The sequence below is a fragment of the Curcuma longa genome, chromosome 12 (assembly GCF_044706935.1).
Source record: "Curcuma longa cultivar G26 ecotype Majalengka, Jawa Barat chromosome 12, ITB_CL_G26_1.1, whole genome shotgun sequence".
Taxonomy (NCBI): domain Eukaryota; kingdom Viridiplantae; phylum Streptophyta; class Magnoliopsida; order Zingiberales; family Zingiberaceae; genus Curcuma; species Curcuma longa.
Genome location: NC_133872.1, coordinates 464,282 through 483,901, shown reverse-complemented (window position 1 = coordinate 483,901; position 19,620 = coordinate 464,282). Strand labels below are relative to the sequence as shown.

The 19,620-nt window shown below is 35.8% G+C and overlaps 2 protein-coding genes across 4 annotated transcripts; one reads left to right on the top strand and one right to left on the bottom strand.

Moving 5' to 3' along the window:
- Positions 1 to 878: 878 nt before the first annotated feature.
- LOC141842673 (ubiquitin C-terminal hydrolase 13-like) lies at positions 879 to 16,414 on the bottom strand. Of its 3 annotated transcripts, XM_074730712.1 has the most exons (32): positions 16,242 to 16,413; positions 15,876 to 15,942; positions 15,538 to 15,685; positions 15,258 to 15,415; positions 13,913 to 14,178; positions 13,624 to 13,842; positions 13,435 to 13,543; positions 13,248 to 13,363; positions 12,286 to 12,384; positions 11,058 to 11,167; positions 9,726 to 9,800; positions 8,956 to 9,034; positions 8,715 to 8,861; positions 8,566 to 8,646; positions 8,365 to 8,484; positions 7,350 to 7,472; positions 6,880 to 6,957; positions 6,628 to 6,716; positions 6,260 to 6,368; positions 5,588 to 5,656; positions 5,404 to 5,514; positions 4,084 to 4,139; positions 3,821 to 3,998; positions 3,629 to 3,730; positions 3,475 to 3,546; positions 3,274 to 3,339; positions 2,855 to 2,920; positions 2,588 to 2,683; positions 2,030 to 2,146; positions 1,736 to 1,810; positions 1,585 to 1,671; positions 879 to 1,469 (listed from the first exon to the last, which is right to left on the bottom strand). In XM_074730712.1, the coding sequence occupies exons 1-32, from the start codon at positions 16,269 to 16,271 to the stop codon at positions 1,428 to 1,430; spliced, it is 3,360 nt and encodes a 1,119-aa protein (XP_074586813.1). In that variant the 5' UTR covers positions 16,272 to 16,413; the 3' UTR covers positions 879 to 1,427. The 3 variants fall into 3 exon arrangements, with proteins under 3 accessions (XP_074586813.1, XP_074586812.1, XP_074586811.1); XM_074730711.1 differs by lacking the exons at positions 879 to 1,469; positions 1,585 to 1,671; positions 1,736 to 1,810; positions 2,030 to 2,146 and having other exon boundaries at positions 2,284 to 2,683; positions 3,629 to 3,739; positions 15,876 to 15,939; positions 16,242 to 16,414; XM_074730710.1 differs by lacking the exons at positions 879 to 1,469; positions 1,585 to 1,671; positions 1,736 to 1,810; positions 2,030 to 2,146 and having other exon boundaries at positions 2,285 to 2,683; positions 3,629 to 3,739; positions 16,242 to 16,414.
- A 2,270-nt stretch (positions 16,415 to 18,684) lies between these two features.
- Positions 18,685 to 19,370, top strand: LOC141843387 (blue copper protein 1a-like). Its single transcript, XM_074731460.1, has 2 exons — positions 18,685 to 18,959; positions 19,060 to 19,370. Exons 1-2 carry the CDS (start codon positions 18,791 to 18,793, stop codon positions 19,368 to 19,370), a joined length of 480 nt encoding a protein of 159 aa, XP_074587561.1. The 5' UTR covers positions 18,685 to 18,790.
- Positions 19,371 to 19,620: the final 250 nt, after the last annotated feature.

Here is a 19,620-nt window from a genome sequence, read left to right as displayed (position 1 = left end):
GGAGAGGTTAGCATTGTGGATAAATTATGATAAAATATCAGTTCAAATTCGTGAAAATAAATATCCTGTTGCAAATGTCTTTTAGCAATGCCTTTCAATAATATTTATCAATTTTATTTCATAGTCACAAGTGAGCTTGCTAAAGGGTAGTCTTCTTTTCTTGTTTGTTACCCTCCTTTTGCCTACATATTTTGTGTTTACAGGGATAGTGGTGAAGATCAGTATTTTGAAAATTGTGCCAGCTGGTTCAGCTGTCTAAACCAAAACTTGGTGGCTATTTCCATCCGGTTGAAACAATAGAAGCATTCCTGTATTGGTTCAACCAACCAATAAACGAAACCCATGAACTAAGGGCTCATCAGCCCAACCCTATCCTAAAAGAAAATTTCCCAAGACCTTGCTAATGCCTATTGTTCCTGTGACTCCAAAGTACTTGTTCTTCTGGGTGGGAACAACATTGTTACACGAGGCGTTTGTTGGCGAGCTTGTAGCAAAAAATCAGTTAGCAAGACATTTGTCTTCTTTTTTGTATTGCGAAGTGGTTGATTTCTCAGATATCAAGAGCTGTTACTCTGGTGATGAAATTTTCACTTCTTGGATCCCGAAGTTAGTACAATCTAAGGAGAAGAAAAATTCATGTATTATGATTTTCGTTCCTTCAGATCGAACAGATTCGGTGTCCGAACCGATTCCCGAAACTTGAGGTGTTAACCTGAAATCGATGGGAAGAGTTTTGCATTATTATTTAGAAATTTATATTTTGTATTGTCGTGCATACATTTAAAATTAATTTTCGTTTTAATAAAACATAGATGGTGCAGTTGGCTGTCATACGTAATAGGCGTGCGATAGAATAAAAAACGATTAAAATATTGCACTACATCACAAAAACAATATATATACGAGTGCGATCATACAGGGAAGCGAAGTTTTCAGCACGTCTTTACATGGTCTAAAACAACCAGTTCCACTGAAACAACCCCCATTTTACAGCCCAAAATGACATATATTGAAGCGTATAGTGAATGTGGGAGGGGAATAAACAGAAAAAGCAAAACCTGAAAAGAGACAACCAACTGGCAACTATACCCTTATATATGCCCCTCCTAATCCAAAATCTTATGTACTAAGTTACACTGAACCAAAGATAAACAAAATCTACCAAGGTTTGATGGAACAAAACCCACCAAGCCATAATAAAATGAGAGCGAGGCATTACAAGAACTCGAGATTGAGAGACGAATCTCCCATGTTTTACCTCTGAGATGGCAGTGACACTCGAGACACCAAAAATATTTTGGTGTAAAATCGCCTTCATTCTACTTCACCTTGCTGCTTTTATTTTAAGAATATACAATTCATTCTCCCTACTCACGAGTTGGTGAAGTGACAGCATGTGATGGCATGGGAGGACATCCAGACTACTTTCAATTATAAATTTTCACTGGCTTCTCAAATGTGTGACGGTTCTGCATGTGAATACAGTCCTTAATAATTAACATCAAAATAAACAAAGCCCGATGAAATTTAACCCAAAAAAGTTGAAAGGTCGATACTGAGTTTGGATGGAAAAGGCTAACACACCTGATTAGTTGTATAAGCTCTTTTTGGAGCAGTGTCTGAATGCTCTAAACCAAGATACTGCTCCCAGGCTCCATAAATATCTCTTCTCTGCACCATTTTAATTGTGTTATAGAGAGTGACAACATTAGAAGAACCACCAAAATAATCATACCTGAAACCTATTGGACACTACATCTGAATCTTGGAGATATTCGGGGCGACCAAGTGATATAAAAGCAATTTTCCACTGATTGAACAAAAGAATCACGTGAGATTCAACAAAAAAACTGAATCAAAAATCAAAACAGAATATAAGCAAACTTGGAAACAGCTAGGTAGGAAGTCATGATTTTTACAAAGCTAAATATCTACAACAGACAATGCATTCTAACAATTTATTTATTAGGTCCGCATAAAAAAAGGAAGTTAAATTAACATTGAATCATTAAAGTAACAAGAAAAGTACCTTTGAAAACTCTTCATCTGGAACTTGCAGTTTCTTCTGAATGCGTATCTTGACATCGGCTAAAGCCTCACCTTCCTTGATAACTAAGAAGAAAGGCTCTCCAAAATTCTGAACTTGCTGCAAATAAACAAGAAATGTGATTGTATGAAGTTCTTAGAAAAATTTATCTTCACATGAGCATACAGAGAGGTAAGCAATAATCATGGATCTGTATAACTAACATAATCAGCAACTCTATTTTGGAGGAAACTGAATGTCTTTATGGTATAATAAACCAAATGGAAATCTGTATGTATATTGAATTGGAAGTAGGAAAACTTAGATTTCACAGATAATAACAATAACCTTCATGAATTAAGCTATCAATGCACACAGAAAGTTTGCAGATATTCATACAAGGCAATTCGAGTAAGAAATAATTAGAACCTTGTGAGATCTTTATCAAAAGATAAAAGGCATGACAAAGATAGAGGCAACACAAATTAATTTCTTTGGCACATGGATGAAGAAAACTTGGAAGCTTTATCTAAAAGAAAAAATAGGACAAGTCAAACACACTATACTTGCCATTTGGTTCTGATTAGGATCTCTAGTAAAATGGTAGACATGAATCAAGCGATCATGAGGACCAAGGTTTTTCTCTTCTTCTGGAATCTGCAAGGAGAGTAACCAATCATTCATAAGATACTATAAAGCAAAATATATGAGGCAAAATAAGGCAAATTTGATTCAGAAGGAAAGGTCTGCTAACAAAGATGAAACAATACAATAGAGCATGTAAATAATAATATTTCAAATACAACCCCAGTACTAATGGAAACCCACCTCCTCGGCACGTAAAGTCCAGTATTGATCATTGATGTTCTCAATCTTCTCACCAGGTGGAAAGATCTGCATGGATAAAAAGTAAGATGAAGGCAACAATCTCAACGATTCTGACTAAAGAGGATTTCCAAGTTCAGGGATGTGCAAAAAATAGCAGGTGGCTCGATAGAATTTTGAAGTATCTGTTAATGACTAGTATTTGCTTGACAAAGAATTGCACATCTCACTTTTAATGCTTATGTTAAATTGCTCGTGGACAAGTTTTCGATAAATTTTTGAAATTAGGCATGCTAGTGTTTAATCTTGAGGTCGACATAAAGACTCTAGGGAACAATCCCAAACCAAGAGAATTAATACAGTAGGTTTTTTTGAGTAAGCTATTTGCGTTTTACCCAAGAATAATAATGAGAATCAGGTACCTTATAGATTTTGTGATAGAAAACCTCAAGCAACCTGAGTTCAGCATCCGGACGAGAGAGCTCAACCTAATATACAAAAATTAATCAGTAGAAATGGTGAACCACTACTAAAGCAGCAAAACAACATGGTCAATGAAACGCTTAAAGATTAAAAAAAATAGATTTTAAAAATATAGCAACGAAGCAAAGACACAGAGTTACCTTATTCTTTAGGTCATTGATTACGTCGGCCACGGTACTATTCTTTGGAAGTCGGATGCTGTGAATTGCCACCTAAAAGTGAAATAGTCTAGGTTTTAAGAAAATTTCATAAGACAAGGAAATATATATATATAAACAGAAGGATCGAGCTAACCTCCTCCTTTGTAGCATGGTGGAATGCTACTTTTAGAGTTTTCAAACCTTGTAATTCAGGCAGAGGAATATCCAATATCTCATAATATAGTATATCAGATGTCTGTGACAACTAAACTAGTATCAATTAATTGACTATGTTTACTGAAACCAATGAGCTTCTAGAAATAAATTATTGCAAAATAAATAAAACCTGGTTGTAATGAACCAGCATATCTGAAAGGTGATCCACACCACGGTACTTGATTGGTTGTGGTTTAGGCTGCTGCGAATAGCAGTTATGAGAGGTGAGACGAATTTTTGTGGGATCATCTAGACCAAGACGGCATGCAACTCTTTCAACAACATCATCATAGGAAAAGAGCTTGGATCTGAATATATATGATATGAGAGTAAGAAGTTAGTGAAATGACCTAGACAGATATATTTAAAGTGATTATTATTCTAAATACTTACAGCTCCAATGAAAAATCATCCTCCTTTGGCTTCTCCAAGGATCGAAAATGAACAACCTATATTATCATATTATGCAAGCCTGAGTACAAGCCTCTAAAACCCTAGTTAGGGCAGAAAACAATGTGGAATATAGAAGACAATGAAAGCAAATCACAATGAAGACATGGGTCAGCCAAATTCACAGTAGCCAGCACTCAACCATCATATTCTCTCCACAGAATTTATGTGAAAAAGTTTTCATAGAAAAAGTTGTATTAGCTTTCCACCCTCCCTTCCCTCAGTTATCCCTACAAGTAAAATAAGGATTGTAGTTCCCACCATTTCTTTTCTTCCCCTCCCTCTCTTCCATTCAACCAAAGGAAATAAAAACTTGACCTTCATTTTCTATAATCAGGAAATCATACTAAATAAAGTGACTCATGGATTTAAACTTTGGGTTGCATCAGTGAACCTCCTTGTGGTTTAAAGGTGGAGAGTCCAGTTCGAATCCTCTGCATGCATTTAAAAATATACATCTAGAGAACCTCCTTGTGCTAGTTGACTTTGATTCTTCCCAGTACAATTTTTCCGCAAGAAAACATTTTCCCTTCAACTTCATCCTCGGTTTTGAAAAATCCCCACTCCCCCCACATGGGAGCATATGTGGCCGTGCAAGTAAGCTTTCATGCAAATGCATAGCAAAAGGTATATGATATACTCTGTTGCACTGTTAAAAACCATCAATGGTTCATTTAAACAAAAGCATATTGACTTAATCCTAAACTACTTACTTGTTTGTAGCTTGCAAGTATTAACTTAAATCTTCTTTGCAAGGGCAGATATTAATAAAAGATATTTAGTATATATATCCTCACTGCATACCGCATGCACCCTAGCAGCCAATCAAGGAGGGATTTCAAAGATATTCTTTCTTTTGGCATTAGTTTTTCCAATGTGGAAGTCGAGGTTGTCAGTGACAGAGTGCAATTACACCACAACTAACAGAGGACTCGCCATGGTACAGAAGCTCAACGATTTCCAACGGTAATGTTTCATATGTACGCTTGCTCCCCTTTTAAGGAAACAGCCGGTAAGTCAATTTAGTTAGAAAACTACATACTAACAGAACCTTAACAGATACCAACTACACTGTCCATACACTTTTGGAAACCTTAACTTCAGTATATGCTCAACCTCCTAGCAGCTTTCAACTTTATTCAATAAATTTGTTTCCTTACAGTTTTACTGGTCACTTTACTGGGAAAAGGCTACAAGTCGGCAACAGAGTCACATGCTGAAAGATGCTAGAAATGGCATTTATTAATGTTGAGGAAGGCATACCTGACGGTTACGAACATATTCCAAGAAAGAGGGAACATCAGGATACCGAAACTGATCTCTACTTGCTGATGTCAATGCTTTTTGATAACAAATGATATCTCCATCTTCAAGCTACATCCAATGAACAAGATAAGTGAAGAAGTGGAATTGCTGGAGAAAAGTTAATAACTAGGTACATATATACCTGGCTTGATTTGAAGGAAATCCTCTTATCAATGTGTTCGCACATCACGTTTGGTTCAAACTTTATTTCCTATATATTATAGCAGAGTGAAATTAGATCCTATCTTGGATTAACATGGACATGCAATTAGACAATCAATAGGATACTGTCTTAACAAGAAGAGGATAACTTGAATAAGCAGGTTCTGTGACAGTTTTAATCTGAAATCTCAGAAGACGGAATATGAACTTCGATTATGTTAAAAATAATAACAAATATCCGCTGTGTGAAATGTAACTGCAATTAAAATGAAACAAGTTTCTACTCCTATTAACAGTTGTGTTAGCCAACTCCTACGTTCTATGAAACACCTTGGAAACTGAAATATTGGGCATAATGAAAATTGAAAACCATTGCTAGGAAGATAGCTCGTGAAAAGACACTACTATATATCATTACTTTCTATTATTCCAGTGCATTACAACTTGCACTCCATCTTAATTAGTTTGTTAACAAAAAATAATATTTTAATAAAAGATGAGATTAAATTGATGATGCACAAAATACTTATACAGATATAATTACTTTATATCTTCACTGCATTCTTTCTCTCTAAAGGAAACTATTATTAAACCCAAATACTGAGTTAAAGAGTTGAAGGAACCCATTGATTGCATTGAATGCAAAACACACCTCATACAGTTCAATTTCTTCATTTGCAGGAAATTCAGCCATTTCAATCAATTTTGGGAGAATTTCAGTTGGTTTCCCCAAAGCCTTCACAAATAGCCTTCCAACAAATCTACAAACACAAAAACAAAACAAATAAGGCAATAAGTGGGTGCTTGGTCCATGATAAGACAGTTTATTTTCATCTTAGCACTTGACTGTTGAGGATTTCAGATCTGAAACTATTTTAATAGCATAGAGATAGCTGCCAACGTAAACATTTAACCTCCACATATCCAAATTGGTAGGAAAATTTTTGCACTAAATTCTCCTTGTGGAAGAAATCATGTAAATTCATAATCAAAATAATAAATTTATGCAACAAAACATACCTCATAGCTTCTTTTTCAGGGTCATAGAGCTTGAAGAAAAGTAGTATATCTTCCTTAGTTTTTAGCGGTGGAGGAAGAGGGCGAAGATCCTAAGTTGCCACAATTATCAAAAATTATGACAGAATGTCAAAATATGAAGCCATTAGCACAAAATATTTTCAACTTTATATAGATTATCTGGACAAAATGCAGAATGACAAAAGGGAATAATTCAATATTTGTGCGTTGCACAAGGATGAAACATGGATTTACCGGTCCAAGTTCTACTTCCAAGAAAAGCTTCAGTTCAGCATTATGCGCTTTGTTTGAAACCTCCCTAAGCTGACCAACCTATACATGTTTACATACATAAGTCAAGCAACTATTTGAAACTACGGACCATCCACATTACATGAAATAAACAGGAAATAGTAACAATAAATTTTAATTTGTATACCAGAACCAGACCACATGGAAGTACATGCAAACAATCACACATCAATCAAGATAACATGAACAAATATTTTTTAGATTTGCACAATCTGTGATGACACAATCTGTCTGAAAAAATATACAATCTGGAATTTGAAAAAAGAAGTATAAAAGAAATTTGAAGGTTTCAACTTCAATATAACTAAAAGATCAATCTAACATAGGTGCAATATCTTGATAAAAATTGCAGTCCCATATTTTGCAGAAAACATTTTTAATCAAAAGTGAACAGAGAACTACACTATACTCACGGACTGGGCTTCTTCCTGAGGCAATAAAGGACGATTGGGTCGATATGTGTGGTTTTGCCGCTTGGCCCACAACCAAAACCGCTGAAACTGAACTGGAATTCCTAATTCTTTAGCCACCTCCTCCTGTCAATGAAATTGATTATGTATAGATTAGGAAATTTTCAAGCTAAAATATAATTTTTCTATGCAGAACGTGAGTCACTTTACTTGTATTAAAAGTGTTTCAAAAAAAAAATCTGAATTCCAAGTTAAATAACCATTATGCATACAATTGATGTCACAATGCAATATGAATGTGAGAATTGTACAAGGCCCATAAAACCAAAAGATTCAAAAAATGAATACTCTTTGCAAAGTAAATCTATCACATTCACTAACATGATCCAATAATACTGCTTATACAAATTGCTGTCTTTTCTTCTACACAAAATTATGAATAGATTAGGAAATTTTCAAACTAAAATATAATCTTTCTATGTAGAACCTGGGACACTTATACTTGTATTAAAGGTGTTTCAAAAAAAAATTCTAAATTCTAGGTTGATTAACCATTATGCATATGATTGATGTTACTATGCAATATGAATGTGAAAATTGTACAAGGCCCATTAAACCAAAAGATTGAAAAATGAATACTCTCTTTACGTAGTAAATCTATAACATTCACTAAGATGATCCAGTGATACTGCTTATTCAAATTGCTATCTTTTCCTCTGTACAAAATAGAATCAATGTTATATTTTGTATTTTAATATCTCTAACATATAATTTCATATCACCATCATCAAGCAGTGCTTGTCAGAATTGTTTGAGGTTGGCAGAACTATTGCTTTCAATTATTATTAAGATAAGACAAAAAGAAAATTTCCATATTGCAATAACACAGTCTGAAACCCCATACATATCAAACTTAACTAATAAAATGTCTGTTAAGATAATGTATAACTGTGTACATCATCATATTGTGACCTACCGGATACTTTCATTTGATCAATTAGCTTTATCATCTTTTTACCTTAAAATGGTTGAATGGCAGTTGTTTTTGGATGCGAAAGCTCCGAACTTTGTCGTGGTCTACAAGATCAAAAAATATTTCTCTTCCCATTTGTTCAGCCAAATCCTCATTACGAGCTACCTGCATGGATTAGGGGAAAAATTATATAACGGGAGATATGTAACAAGAGATATCTCACTACACTGGAACCCTACATCAAACCTTTATGATAGTATAAAGGTGGGCCTCAGCTTTTTCTTTCTTCTTGTGCTCCTTCTCTTCTTGTTCTTTCTTTAGTCTAACCTGGTAAATATTGAATTGTGAATACCAGAAAGATATTTGACTACATTTAATGAATCTCATTAACTTACTCGGAGGTGCTCAGCAATGTCTTTCTCATCCACATTACACATAATTTTCTCCTTGTCGCTTTCACGAATGTACACAAGCATATACGCATTTGAATATTTAGTAAATTTAAATGGAGTATTGTTGAAGCCAGGGTTTGTCTGGGGCAACTGCAAGGCCGAATGATAATAGGCAGAATCAGCATAAGAAGGCTTGCATAAGAGAGACATTAGGATGAAACAAGATTGCGGTTATTGTTCAAACCTCCTCTTCACCACCATACTGCTCCTCTAGTGCCCTTTTTGCATCTTCCTTAGTTACCCTCTCATCATCAAATTTAAACCTGTGATGTAATTTATCTTAACTTCACATAGTTCATAAAGGATTTTCTAATGCTATGTAGTTCACCCTAATAGTTAAAGAGAACATGAACTCAACTATTAAGCATTGAGTATAAAAGTAACTCGGTTAAAGTTCAGAATGAAATGCAATTCATTCTCAAAACTACACGATGAAAATTCAGAATAAAGGAAGCAACTGATTGTCTACAATTGGGTAGAACTGCTAAACTAGATAAAGCATTACTCATAAGTTTATCGAAGAATAGTTATGAATGAATAACTAGACAATAGCATGTAAACATAACATTGAGGGTTTTCTGTTTGTTAGCAATAGAAACCAACACATTCTAGGAAAAATATTAGCACAATAAGTAACCAATGCAGGATATTTCCAAATAACAAGGACTCAGTCTCATACACCCTTAGAAATGGCAAAATGAAATTTGTAACTATGAGGCTGACAGCATCTAACCATGAAGGATATCAGAATATAAATAGATCTTAATTCTCAAGTGAATTATCCGACATCAAGTACAACAGATGGCATTTGGTAACGTTTGCAACCATACACATATAGTAATATCTAGTTTCATATATTTGGTGACCTATGTCTGCTTAAGGAATAATTCATATTCCGATTATATACACATAACAACAGTATAAAACTTATAGGTAGGGAAACAAGCTAAATACCACTGATCTGATAGTGTTGGTCTTATGAAAGCATAATAATGTCCACCATGCACCCCACCACTGTGAACAAGAACACTGCAAACAAAGAAACAAACAATAAATCATTTGAAATCAGCTAATAATGGTTTTTTCTTATTAGAGACTTGCAAAGAAAAACAACTAAGACAATGATCAAATAATTCAGAAGGTGATTATGATAACACTTCAAACAGACAGATACCAGCTCAGGGTGGGCAAATTGTCCCACTTAGCTTATTACAGTAGGTATATCTTATAAGCCAATCAACCCCATGATGATGCTACAAGCTAAACTTCTTAAACTACTTTTACCATCTCAGTTTGGATTTTGAAGCTATATTTTTAATTTATAAGCTTGAAGCAACAACCAACACTTATTTTTGAAAATCACTAAGATATAGTATATTAAAGTATTAATCGTGACCCATCGTTATGTCATCTTTTAGTTTCACCTTCTTTATTTCTCTAGAATCATTCATAATATAGTATGGTAAGCGATATTCCTAAATGATTGAAATTGAAATAAAAAAATTAGTCAATTTGGATTTCAAGTGCAGCACTATTCTCAAAATAAATCCAATTAATTTGCTGATGAACTTTTCCAATCCATTATGGATAGTTCATGAAATCCAACAATATCTCTATGTATTCAGTTTCTTAATTCCATTGAAATAATGTAGGACCATAATTTGTTTCGCAGATACATCTTGAAGAATTCATTGAACAATTGAAAAAAGTAAAATGCTGATTGAATTTCTTATTTAAGAAGCATATGTTAGTCAAAAGAATAATTTTTTTGATACTTTGCTAGGAAAACTCTTTTGTCTGGCAGCCAATTAATAATTATCTTGAGATTAACGTAGTCGACAAGCACAGACGTAATGAATTTGATGACAAAAGATATCAACATTCTTGCAAGACAATTATCAAAATTGATTGTGATTTTAGCAATTCAACTATCTGTCACTTTGGAAGAGTTTTTTCTTTCTTTCTTTTCTTTTTGCAATGAATAATTGCTATTTATACTATGGAACAGAATGCCAGATCATTAATTAGGTGAATTTTTCATTTACTCATATGAAAAAACATTAATTAACAGTGTTAATGATTTGAACACTCAAAACTTTCAATCTTTAAACACTCATCAAGGGTTTTAATAGACATCTAACCATCAGAAAGAATTTTAATGATACAACTTGAATTTATCAGATTAATATGCCATAATCATTGATGCTTAGTAATATTTTGCCCCAATTGCCTCTAATGTACTGGATCTTTCATTTTCATAATTTACTTTTAAGAATGAGATATTACCTGTGAAGAGTATAGAGGTTACGAACCCTCCTGTCTGCATCAGGAGAAAGATATCTACCATTATCTCTATCAAGGTCTAACTGAAGTGGAAATTCATACCGATCATTTATCTGCATTCCAAGGGACAATAGTTACACGTGGGAACAATAAACTATATTTACTATATGATGATACTAATTTATCATACAATTTGGCAAAGTTATTTGAGTGTTTCAAGCTTAAGTGAAACAAAATATGAATGAGCCATTTTACAATACTATTTCAGTCAAAGTGTGAATCAAAATAAGATTTATCTAGATGATCTGAACTTGAGCAATAACAAAAATTCCAAAAATGAGATTGACGCTAACTCAATTATAAAAGGGGAGGCTTGGTGCACGAAACTCCTGTCAATACGGTGTCCAGGGTTATTGTACGCAATCTTATCCTGCTTTGCAAGAGACTATTTTCAAGACTCAAACCCGTGACCTCTAGGTCACACGGTAACAACTTTACCATTGCACCAAGGGCTGCCCTTCAGCTAACTCAATTATGCTATAAAAAATTGTATCTTATAATCGTCAAGGACAAAAGAGTGATGTGGAAGTAGAAGAGGATATGAACTGCAGGATAATCGCTGGAATGAATCTGCAACACTGACAGAAACCATACTGATAGATGCTGCAGGTAGATCATCTCCATTTGAAGAAGATAAAGCCATTGCATTTGAATATTTTGGTATTAACATCAAAAAGTTAGCAAAAAAAAAAAAAAAGGAGTGTCAGCCAACTTCGACATGGAGACAAATTTGCTTCTATTATCATCCTACGTCCCATAAGTAGATAATACAGCCCTGTTGTCTATGTTCCCCATAGAGTCAACGTCTTTCCAATGCGACCCAGGGAACATAAACCGGAATGAGAGGAATACTTTACAAAACATGTGAACGCAAATTAACAACTGAAATGTGTAAAAATAGCACAGAATGGAAGACTAAAAGTGAAACATCAAATTTATGTGAGGATGAGGCCTAAAAATATGGTTTATAGAAAATCAGCATTTGAAGCTGTGCTATCCAGCCAAGGTCTCCCAAATTAGATAAGAGAAAAGGACTTTTTATCATATTTGACTAATAATTTTTTAGGAACTCAAGGAGAACTAGAGACACTATAATCAATTTCACTTTCAAGAAAAGAGATACATGAAAAATAACTGCATAAATGAATCATAGTGTCTTCAGTTCGCTGACCTTCACCATTGTATCTCGCATGAAATCATATTCAAAACGCTTAAGTTGGAGTTGCAAAACTGGTGGGAAATCAATGAACAAAACACCTTTCTTAGCATCCTGAGAGAAAATAATTACACAGATGAAACTAAATCTCAGTCTCATAGAACCACAAAATAATAAATAAATAAGCAAATAAGATATTCCAATTGCCATAGACTGTGCATGAGTTAATGGTTTCCCTTTCTAACGTAGAGGGATAATAACTTCTATCATAATTTTTCTAAATCCCTTACATTCCAAATTATGGAACACCAAGAACTCATTATCAAAAGTAAAGAAGATCCAACAGAAAATTTCTATAAGACAATAACAAGGCAAACGGGCAGTGAAGACAGCATTATGCACTATGCATTATTATTTTCAGATCTAGTGAGGATTATGCAGCGGTAGCCAATAAGACACTATCAGTGTGTTGCATACATGTACTTAAACATCATAGAATAACACATTAAATACCAAATTGAGACCATAATTAGACGAGCCACTACAAAGAAAGTGCCAAGGGCTCGTGTCCATCACAGCCAAGAGAAATTTTTTAACACTTAATCTGATCATAAAGCAGGATGAAATAAGATGAACTAGAAACCCAAAGGAATGACACTCTTTTTGTCATTTTTTCTAAAGATAAAATAGACCTTAAACTAAGAAAATGTAGAGTGAAAGAGCAATTACTTCTCCTTGTAGATGCAACTCAAACTCTTAACATTTCACCTTTTCCTGACCATAAAAGATGGTCTATTAATCATTCAGGATTGTTGCTACAATAATATACTTACAAATAAGTTTGTTTAGTCTAGAATCTAGATACTTTGAGGACAAACATTTGTATGGGAATTGTAGTTAAAATAGTCTTAATTTAAATTAACCAAAGGCAATAGGATCCATATCTAAATCAGCATTTAGGTTAAAGTTTAACATACCTGTAACCCATGGTTTTCTGCCTGATATTTGTTATCGCCCTCGAGTCGCTCTACCTCAACATACTTATCAAATGAGGCATAAACATCACGACAACCCTTTACATCTAGCTGTAGATCTATACAAAATACAGCAAAAAAAAGTAGTTATAATAAAAATATATATGAAAGTTGCAAAACTCATATATACCATAGAATGATTCTTTTCTAGTGGATTTGTAGTCCACATTAATGCATTCAATATAGTTCATGTGGTGTCCTTCAAACAAATGCTGGATTGTGCCCTCAACCACAGTTCCCTGTGCCAATATTTAAAATACAAAGAAATTAATGGTTGAAATAAACCAGTCTCAATATAGATCCTTTGAAACTTTTAAACCTTCATCTTATCTTCCAGTTTTTCACATAAAACCCTGTTGAGTTCTTGGACATCATGTTGCATAAAAGAATCATATGTGTCCCAGCCAAAAGATTTTGTCAATTCCTTTGTTGCAACACTGTTGTCACTATATTGAAGTTTATAGAAAAGACTTTGAAGAGCCAAGGGAATGCTTCCAGATGGCATATCATTCTCTGTTGTTGGCATATGATAAACAGCCTGGAAATGAGATTTTAGGATCATTCACAGGCTATAGAAATCATAGAAATAAATGAACAGACAGTTCTACCTTTCTGAAGTATGGAATATGATACAGAGTCTGTAGAAGAGAGTTCATGTAACAAGTCGCTCCTTGATTCTTAAGGCCAACATAACCTGTTTCTTTTTTCGAGTCATAACTCCAGTAATCTACAACCTTACGGACACTAACTTCAGCCTCAATTACACACGTATCATTAACAAGATATCCTCTACTTGGATCATAAAGTTCACTTAGAGACATAAATGAAGTAAAGCCCCAATCACTTTCTCGTCCATTAAATTGATGTTGTGTATCTGCAAATAGTGAGAAAATAAAGGCAGTCAGTATCAAAATATCAACAATACTGAAAGATATAACCAAAAAGACAGAATCATAGTCATATAAGCATGCAAAACTCAAAAGATGCAAATATCGAAATGCATATGCATGTAAGAAGCATCATTTTTTTGAAAAACTTAGAGCTGAATATTCAAGAAACCTTCACACCAATGTGGGGCATACTAACAACAGTCAAAAAGAAAATACACCTACCTGTGAAAGCTCTTAGTGGTGTCACATTAGCCAGTTATCAGCGTTGTAAGAAAAATAAAATCAACACAATCTTCTAAATGCAGATAGAAATGGTTTTGTAATGAAAGTTGTACTTTAAAAAGTTGGATATCACAAAAGATAACCATTCTCAGTCTACTCTCTAAAAGAGAAGAATACCCTTGTATAACTCAAATCCACTGTTCTCAATTCTGTTTGGTCAAAAGGGGAAATCATCACTTCTCATTCAAAAAGCTAAAAAACATAATGTTGTGGGTAAAAACTATTCAGCTCACATGCTTACAAGTAGAAAGAAGGGTTAAGTTGACCATCCATTACAGAATTAACATCAGAAATCTGTCGATAAATAGAAGAGAGAGAATGTTTCTAGTAGCATATATGGCAAGAAGTGGGAATCTTAAAACAAAGCATAAGCAATTTATTTGTGCATTAAAAAATGTGCAATGCTGAAATACTGTCTAGCTTGCTAAGCAACCATTGAAGATCTCAGCCTTGCCACTTACCAACATGACAATTAAGGACTCTGCATTTTGTATCCATTAAACTATTTAATTGTAATATTTAAATATCAAGAATTTGAACAATATGAGTTGATCTTAATTCTCCAAATAAAACTAACTTCCGATTGGATGCATTATAAATTATTTCAACCTTTGAACATCATCTTAAACATTTGAATCACATCATCTTAAACAGGTGTTTCCTAGTTGTTTTATATTTTTTTCTTTGTGCACTTGATGCCAAACTCTTATGTCTGCCTCTTTGCAACAAAAATTGATGCATGAAAATAACCAAACATGAAAATAATTAAGAAATGAGGTACCTTTTCTTATTGTGTACTTCCCATGAATTTGATTGACAACTGCAAGAGAGAACTGTGCAAATCTACTCCAGCCATATGGTAAAGTAGTTGAATCAGCAACATCAAGGTATATTGACAAGTGGTCTACATTATTTCCCTTGGGGAAAATCAGCACTCGCCTATAACAGTCAAATCAAGCATAGATCCTCAAACTCTTACGTTGTTTTCCCCTAATTTAGTAAAACAAATCTTGCACAACTAGGGGGCAGAGACGCTGTAGGCACTAAATGAATCAGCTTACCACTTGTATCCTCCGACGAAGAAAGTGTCAGAGTAGAGTTTCTTGATGTTCATCCTGGAGAAATTCTCAATTGTCCACCTATATTTAAATGTCGGAGGATCCTCCACCTGTTGATTTTCCGGTGCAGTTGCTGGCTCGGCTGATATAACTATAACGACAAATGAAAGGGACTCAGAAAAACGCATTAAAATCAAAACCCTAAATCCCGTAAGCTAGACACAATACGAAGCAGAGAAAGCAATGCCGCCTTCCAATCAACAGAAGCGCGAAAAATCACAAATTTCCAGCCAAAGTCATCTCACAATCAAAAACCTCAACTAAAAACCAACAGCAGTCACCTTCCATCGGCTGAGGTCCCTCCGTAAACTCCTGATGCGGAACCAGCATCTCCTCGTCCTCTTGCTGCTGCAAAAAAGCGAGGCGCACAAATCAGAGCTCAGATCCATCAAAAACAACCATTCGTCGATCAGAAAAAAACGCCCTAGAAGACACAAGAATTGGGGGGTCAATGGACATCCGAATCCGACCCGATTCACGAGGCAGGTAGCGCCCCCCACCCCCAACCCTAGAATCCGTGCAAACCTCGCCGGAGAGAGCGAGATCGACAAGCGGAGAACGCAGCCCCATCTCAAAACAAAAAAAACGATAACTAGGGTGGCCGAGTGACGAATGAGAGGCGACAGCCAAGATTGGGAGAAGCGTACGTCGAGAGGGGGCGGCGTCATCATAGTCATCAGTGGGCGGTCGCTGCAGCGGCCGGGGAAGATCCGGGCCAAGGCGGAGGACCGACCGCGACGGAGGTAATCGGGGAGAGAGAGAGAGAGAGAGAGAGAGAGAGAAGCGGAAATCGAGCGACGAGGCCTAAACAAGAAGTGGGTAATGGTCGTCGGCCAAGTGGGTTCTCTAGCCGGTCGATCGTATTTGTGTCGCATGAAGGTTAGCGGGACCCACGAACCACTCTCGTGTCACCGCATGAGTCTGGGTGGGCCTGCGGGTGGGCGTGCATCTGCGTCGCCCGCGCCCTACCAGACCTTTCGCGTCCGCAGTTGTGTCCCCTCAACTCCCTCGTCGCATGGGAAACGGCGCACCGCGCATCGGATTGTAGACCCTACCCGCCAACGATACCTTCCTGGTTAAGGAAGAGTCTCTGGGTCTACCCTTCGGGTTCGATCCAGATTATTGATCGAAGTGAAGTCGAAGTAGCTAGGCATCTTCGTGAGGGATTCTAATCATTTGGATTTCATTAGAAATAAAGATTCAGATTATTCCATATTGATCGATCGAATAGAGATTTAATAACTAAAATGAAGATCCATAGATCGTTCTTTCCTTTCTTCAAATGGAATCCATTAATTTTTTATCCATGAATAAATCCCACGAGGCACGCCGTTGACCATAGTTGCAAATAAGTCAATTCAACTTTTTAACGTAGACTAGAATTGCACAGAAGTCAATTCAACTTTTGGAATAAGCTAGGCTTCTTCCAAATTGTCTCCACGTCCATTGTCAAAATGCATGAAACAACAAACATATGTTAATGATATCATGCCATCTCATAATTTTTATTTTGTTTTTGATAATTCAATCATCCAATTATTCAATTCTTATAATCATATTAATCTTAAAATTGATCGACTTGATCCTACAAAAATTTCTTATTTATCACAGATATGGAGAATAAGGAATACCATACTTTATTACGCTATTTATAAGGATGATCAATCAACGAATTTCAAATAGAAAGAAGAAATAGGTTTCATGTTTACAGGTAAAAGTATCTTGCAATCAGATTGAATGGTCATGCAATAGGAGGATCATGCAAATATAGGAGAATTCTTTTTAAAAGACAAGGAAGATATAAAATCACTATTTCAAAAGACCAGAAAGATTAATATGTTATTAAAGTCTCTACTGATAAAGCAGTTTCGCTGGTTTCTACAACTGGCACTGTTAAGGAACTAGATAAAGCAAGCTAAGGGCCTCGAAAACAAATAACTCGAGGGGAAAAGAATTTAATGTCAAAATTGAATAAATTCTACTCCAAACTAATTACAATTACTTTGTTAAATGAAGCACAAGAAATTTCATAGATGGATATACAGTAATCACCAATAAAAGTTGAGAATATGACAGACCGATTTAAGACGTAAAGATTATATAAAGAATATATTCAAAATCAGATTTAGTAGATGATGAATATTAATTAATGAAAAAAGATTCATATCTTTACCAGAGAGACTTCCATGGTACCTGATTTTTCAAAGCGTGAGGTGCATTTTCTGATCCAATGTTTTCTTTATCAGTCTCAGTGTTCGTGCTTTGTTCCTAGTTCACTTCTGTTTGTGCCAATACATCTTCACTTGCTCATGAGTGATTGAAACAGTCTGTTCATATGGTTCCATAAAATTACCTATTGTTCATTTTCTTTTACACGAAGTGCATATATCTGTCCATAATTTGTTTCTGAAACTGCTCTTTTGATTTCAATTTCTTTGGCTTTGAGGTTCATTGCTTTGCGGAACAATCTCGACTTCAGGTTCTTCTGATGTGTTCACTTTTTCATTAATTGGAAGAACTTCTTGATCAACTGGTCGTTCCAAGCTTTTAGGAAATCTCATCAGCATTTGACTTGGTACCATTTGGACAAGATGTTCCAGAAAGTAAGCATTATTTTTATTTATATTTGGAACGAAGGCGGTCGATGGCGCCTAAAACCCCTCCCTTTCTTCCAGCTTGATGGATCAAATAGCATCATTTCGATATGGTTTCTTTCCTATAAAGTAGCATGTTGAGGCAACGAAGGCGGTTGTTGCTGGCGAAGACGGTCGATGGCGCCGGTAAAGATCAGGTGGATGCAGCGCGAGGGGGCGGAGGGTGAGAGGGCGGCGCAGACGGTAAGGAGGCGTGCGAGGGAGCCTCGGTGGGCAGAGAGGCCGAGGACGACAACTATTTGACACATCTGTGACCAGCATGAGGATTTAACCCAATCGAACTGTTAACCAATAACCTTCAAGTTTTGTTTCGTCTTGGAAGAAGCTCCAAAAAACATCGATACCAACAAGCCCATTGGAATTGTCAATCCCCACAAGATATGCACATCTCCGGCCGCCTGCTAATTAACTTGTGGCAATCTGAAGAACGAATGGCAGTGCGAAGCAAACAATGCCACCGTCGCCAAGATCGATGTAGCGTATATATATGTTCATATACACGGCATAATCAAACTCCAAGAAATCAAAGAAGATATCCATCAATGGCTTCCAAGCTGCAGGCCCTCGCAGTGCTCCTTGCCATCGCAACTGTCGTGCTGCCCGTCGCCATGGCGGCAGACATCATGGTCGGCGATGACAGCGGTTGGAGGCTGGATTTCAACTACACCACCTGGGCTGAGAACAATATGTTCATGCTCGGGGACAATCTAGGTTACCATTAGTTCATGTTATATATATTAATTCGGTGCATGAAAATTAATTGCAAAAATTAAAGATGATGATGATGATTATTATTTTGCTGCGTGAGCAGTTTTTAACTACGACAGAGGGAGCCACAGCGTGGTGGCGGTGGGAGGAGATGACTTCAGGACGTGCAATGTTTCGAACGGAGCGATCAAGACGTTCGACAGTGGCAACGATGTGATACCGCTCAACACGACGGGGAAGAGATGGTACGTGTGCGGAGTGGGAGACCACTGCAGTAGAGGGCAGAAGCTTGCCGTCGAAGTTCTTCCGGCCATGGCGACGCCACCGAGCTCGTCGAATCGAGTCATGTCGCAGGGGTACCAGACGCTGATGGCGGTGGTGATTGCGGCGATGATGATGATGATGATGAGTTGATTAATGAACGGCAAACAATTCACGAGTTTTAATTCTCATTTTGTTTGAATAAATTATGTATTTTTAGTATATGAATATCGAGTTTGTCTTTCATTATTAATGTAGGAAATAACCGAATTAAGGGGAAGTCTTATCTATCGAAACGATTGAGTTTCATGTCGAAAACATAAAGTTTGATTGTTATATTTCTGAATCTTATCATTTGCCATGACGTTCATTATATTAATTAGTTGGAAGGATAATATTGGGT

Coding starts and splice junctions, on each gene's coding strand:
- LOC141842673 (XM_074730712.1), bottom strand. CDS start 16,271: ATGACTATGATGACGCCGCCCCCTCTCGAC. Junction 3,547..3,628: donor ACCATGCTACAAAGGAGGAG/GTTAGCTCGATC, acceptor TTTCACTTTTAG/GTGGCAATTCACAGCATCCG. Junction 2,921..3,273: donor TCTATCACAAAATCTATAAG/GTACCTGATTCT, acceptor TTATCCATGCAG/ATCTTTCCACCTGGTGAGAA.
- LOC141843387 (XM_074731460.1), top strand. CDS start 18,791: ATGGCTTCCAAGCTGCAGGCCCTCGCAGTGCTCCTTGCCATCGCAACT. Junction 18,960..19,059: donor CATGCTCGGGGACAATCTAG/GTTACCATTAGT, acceptor CTGCGTGAGCAG/TTTTTAACTACGACAGAGGG.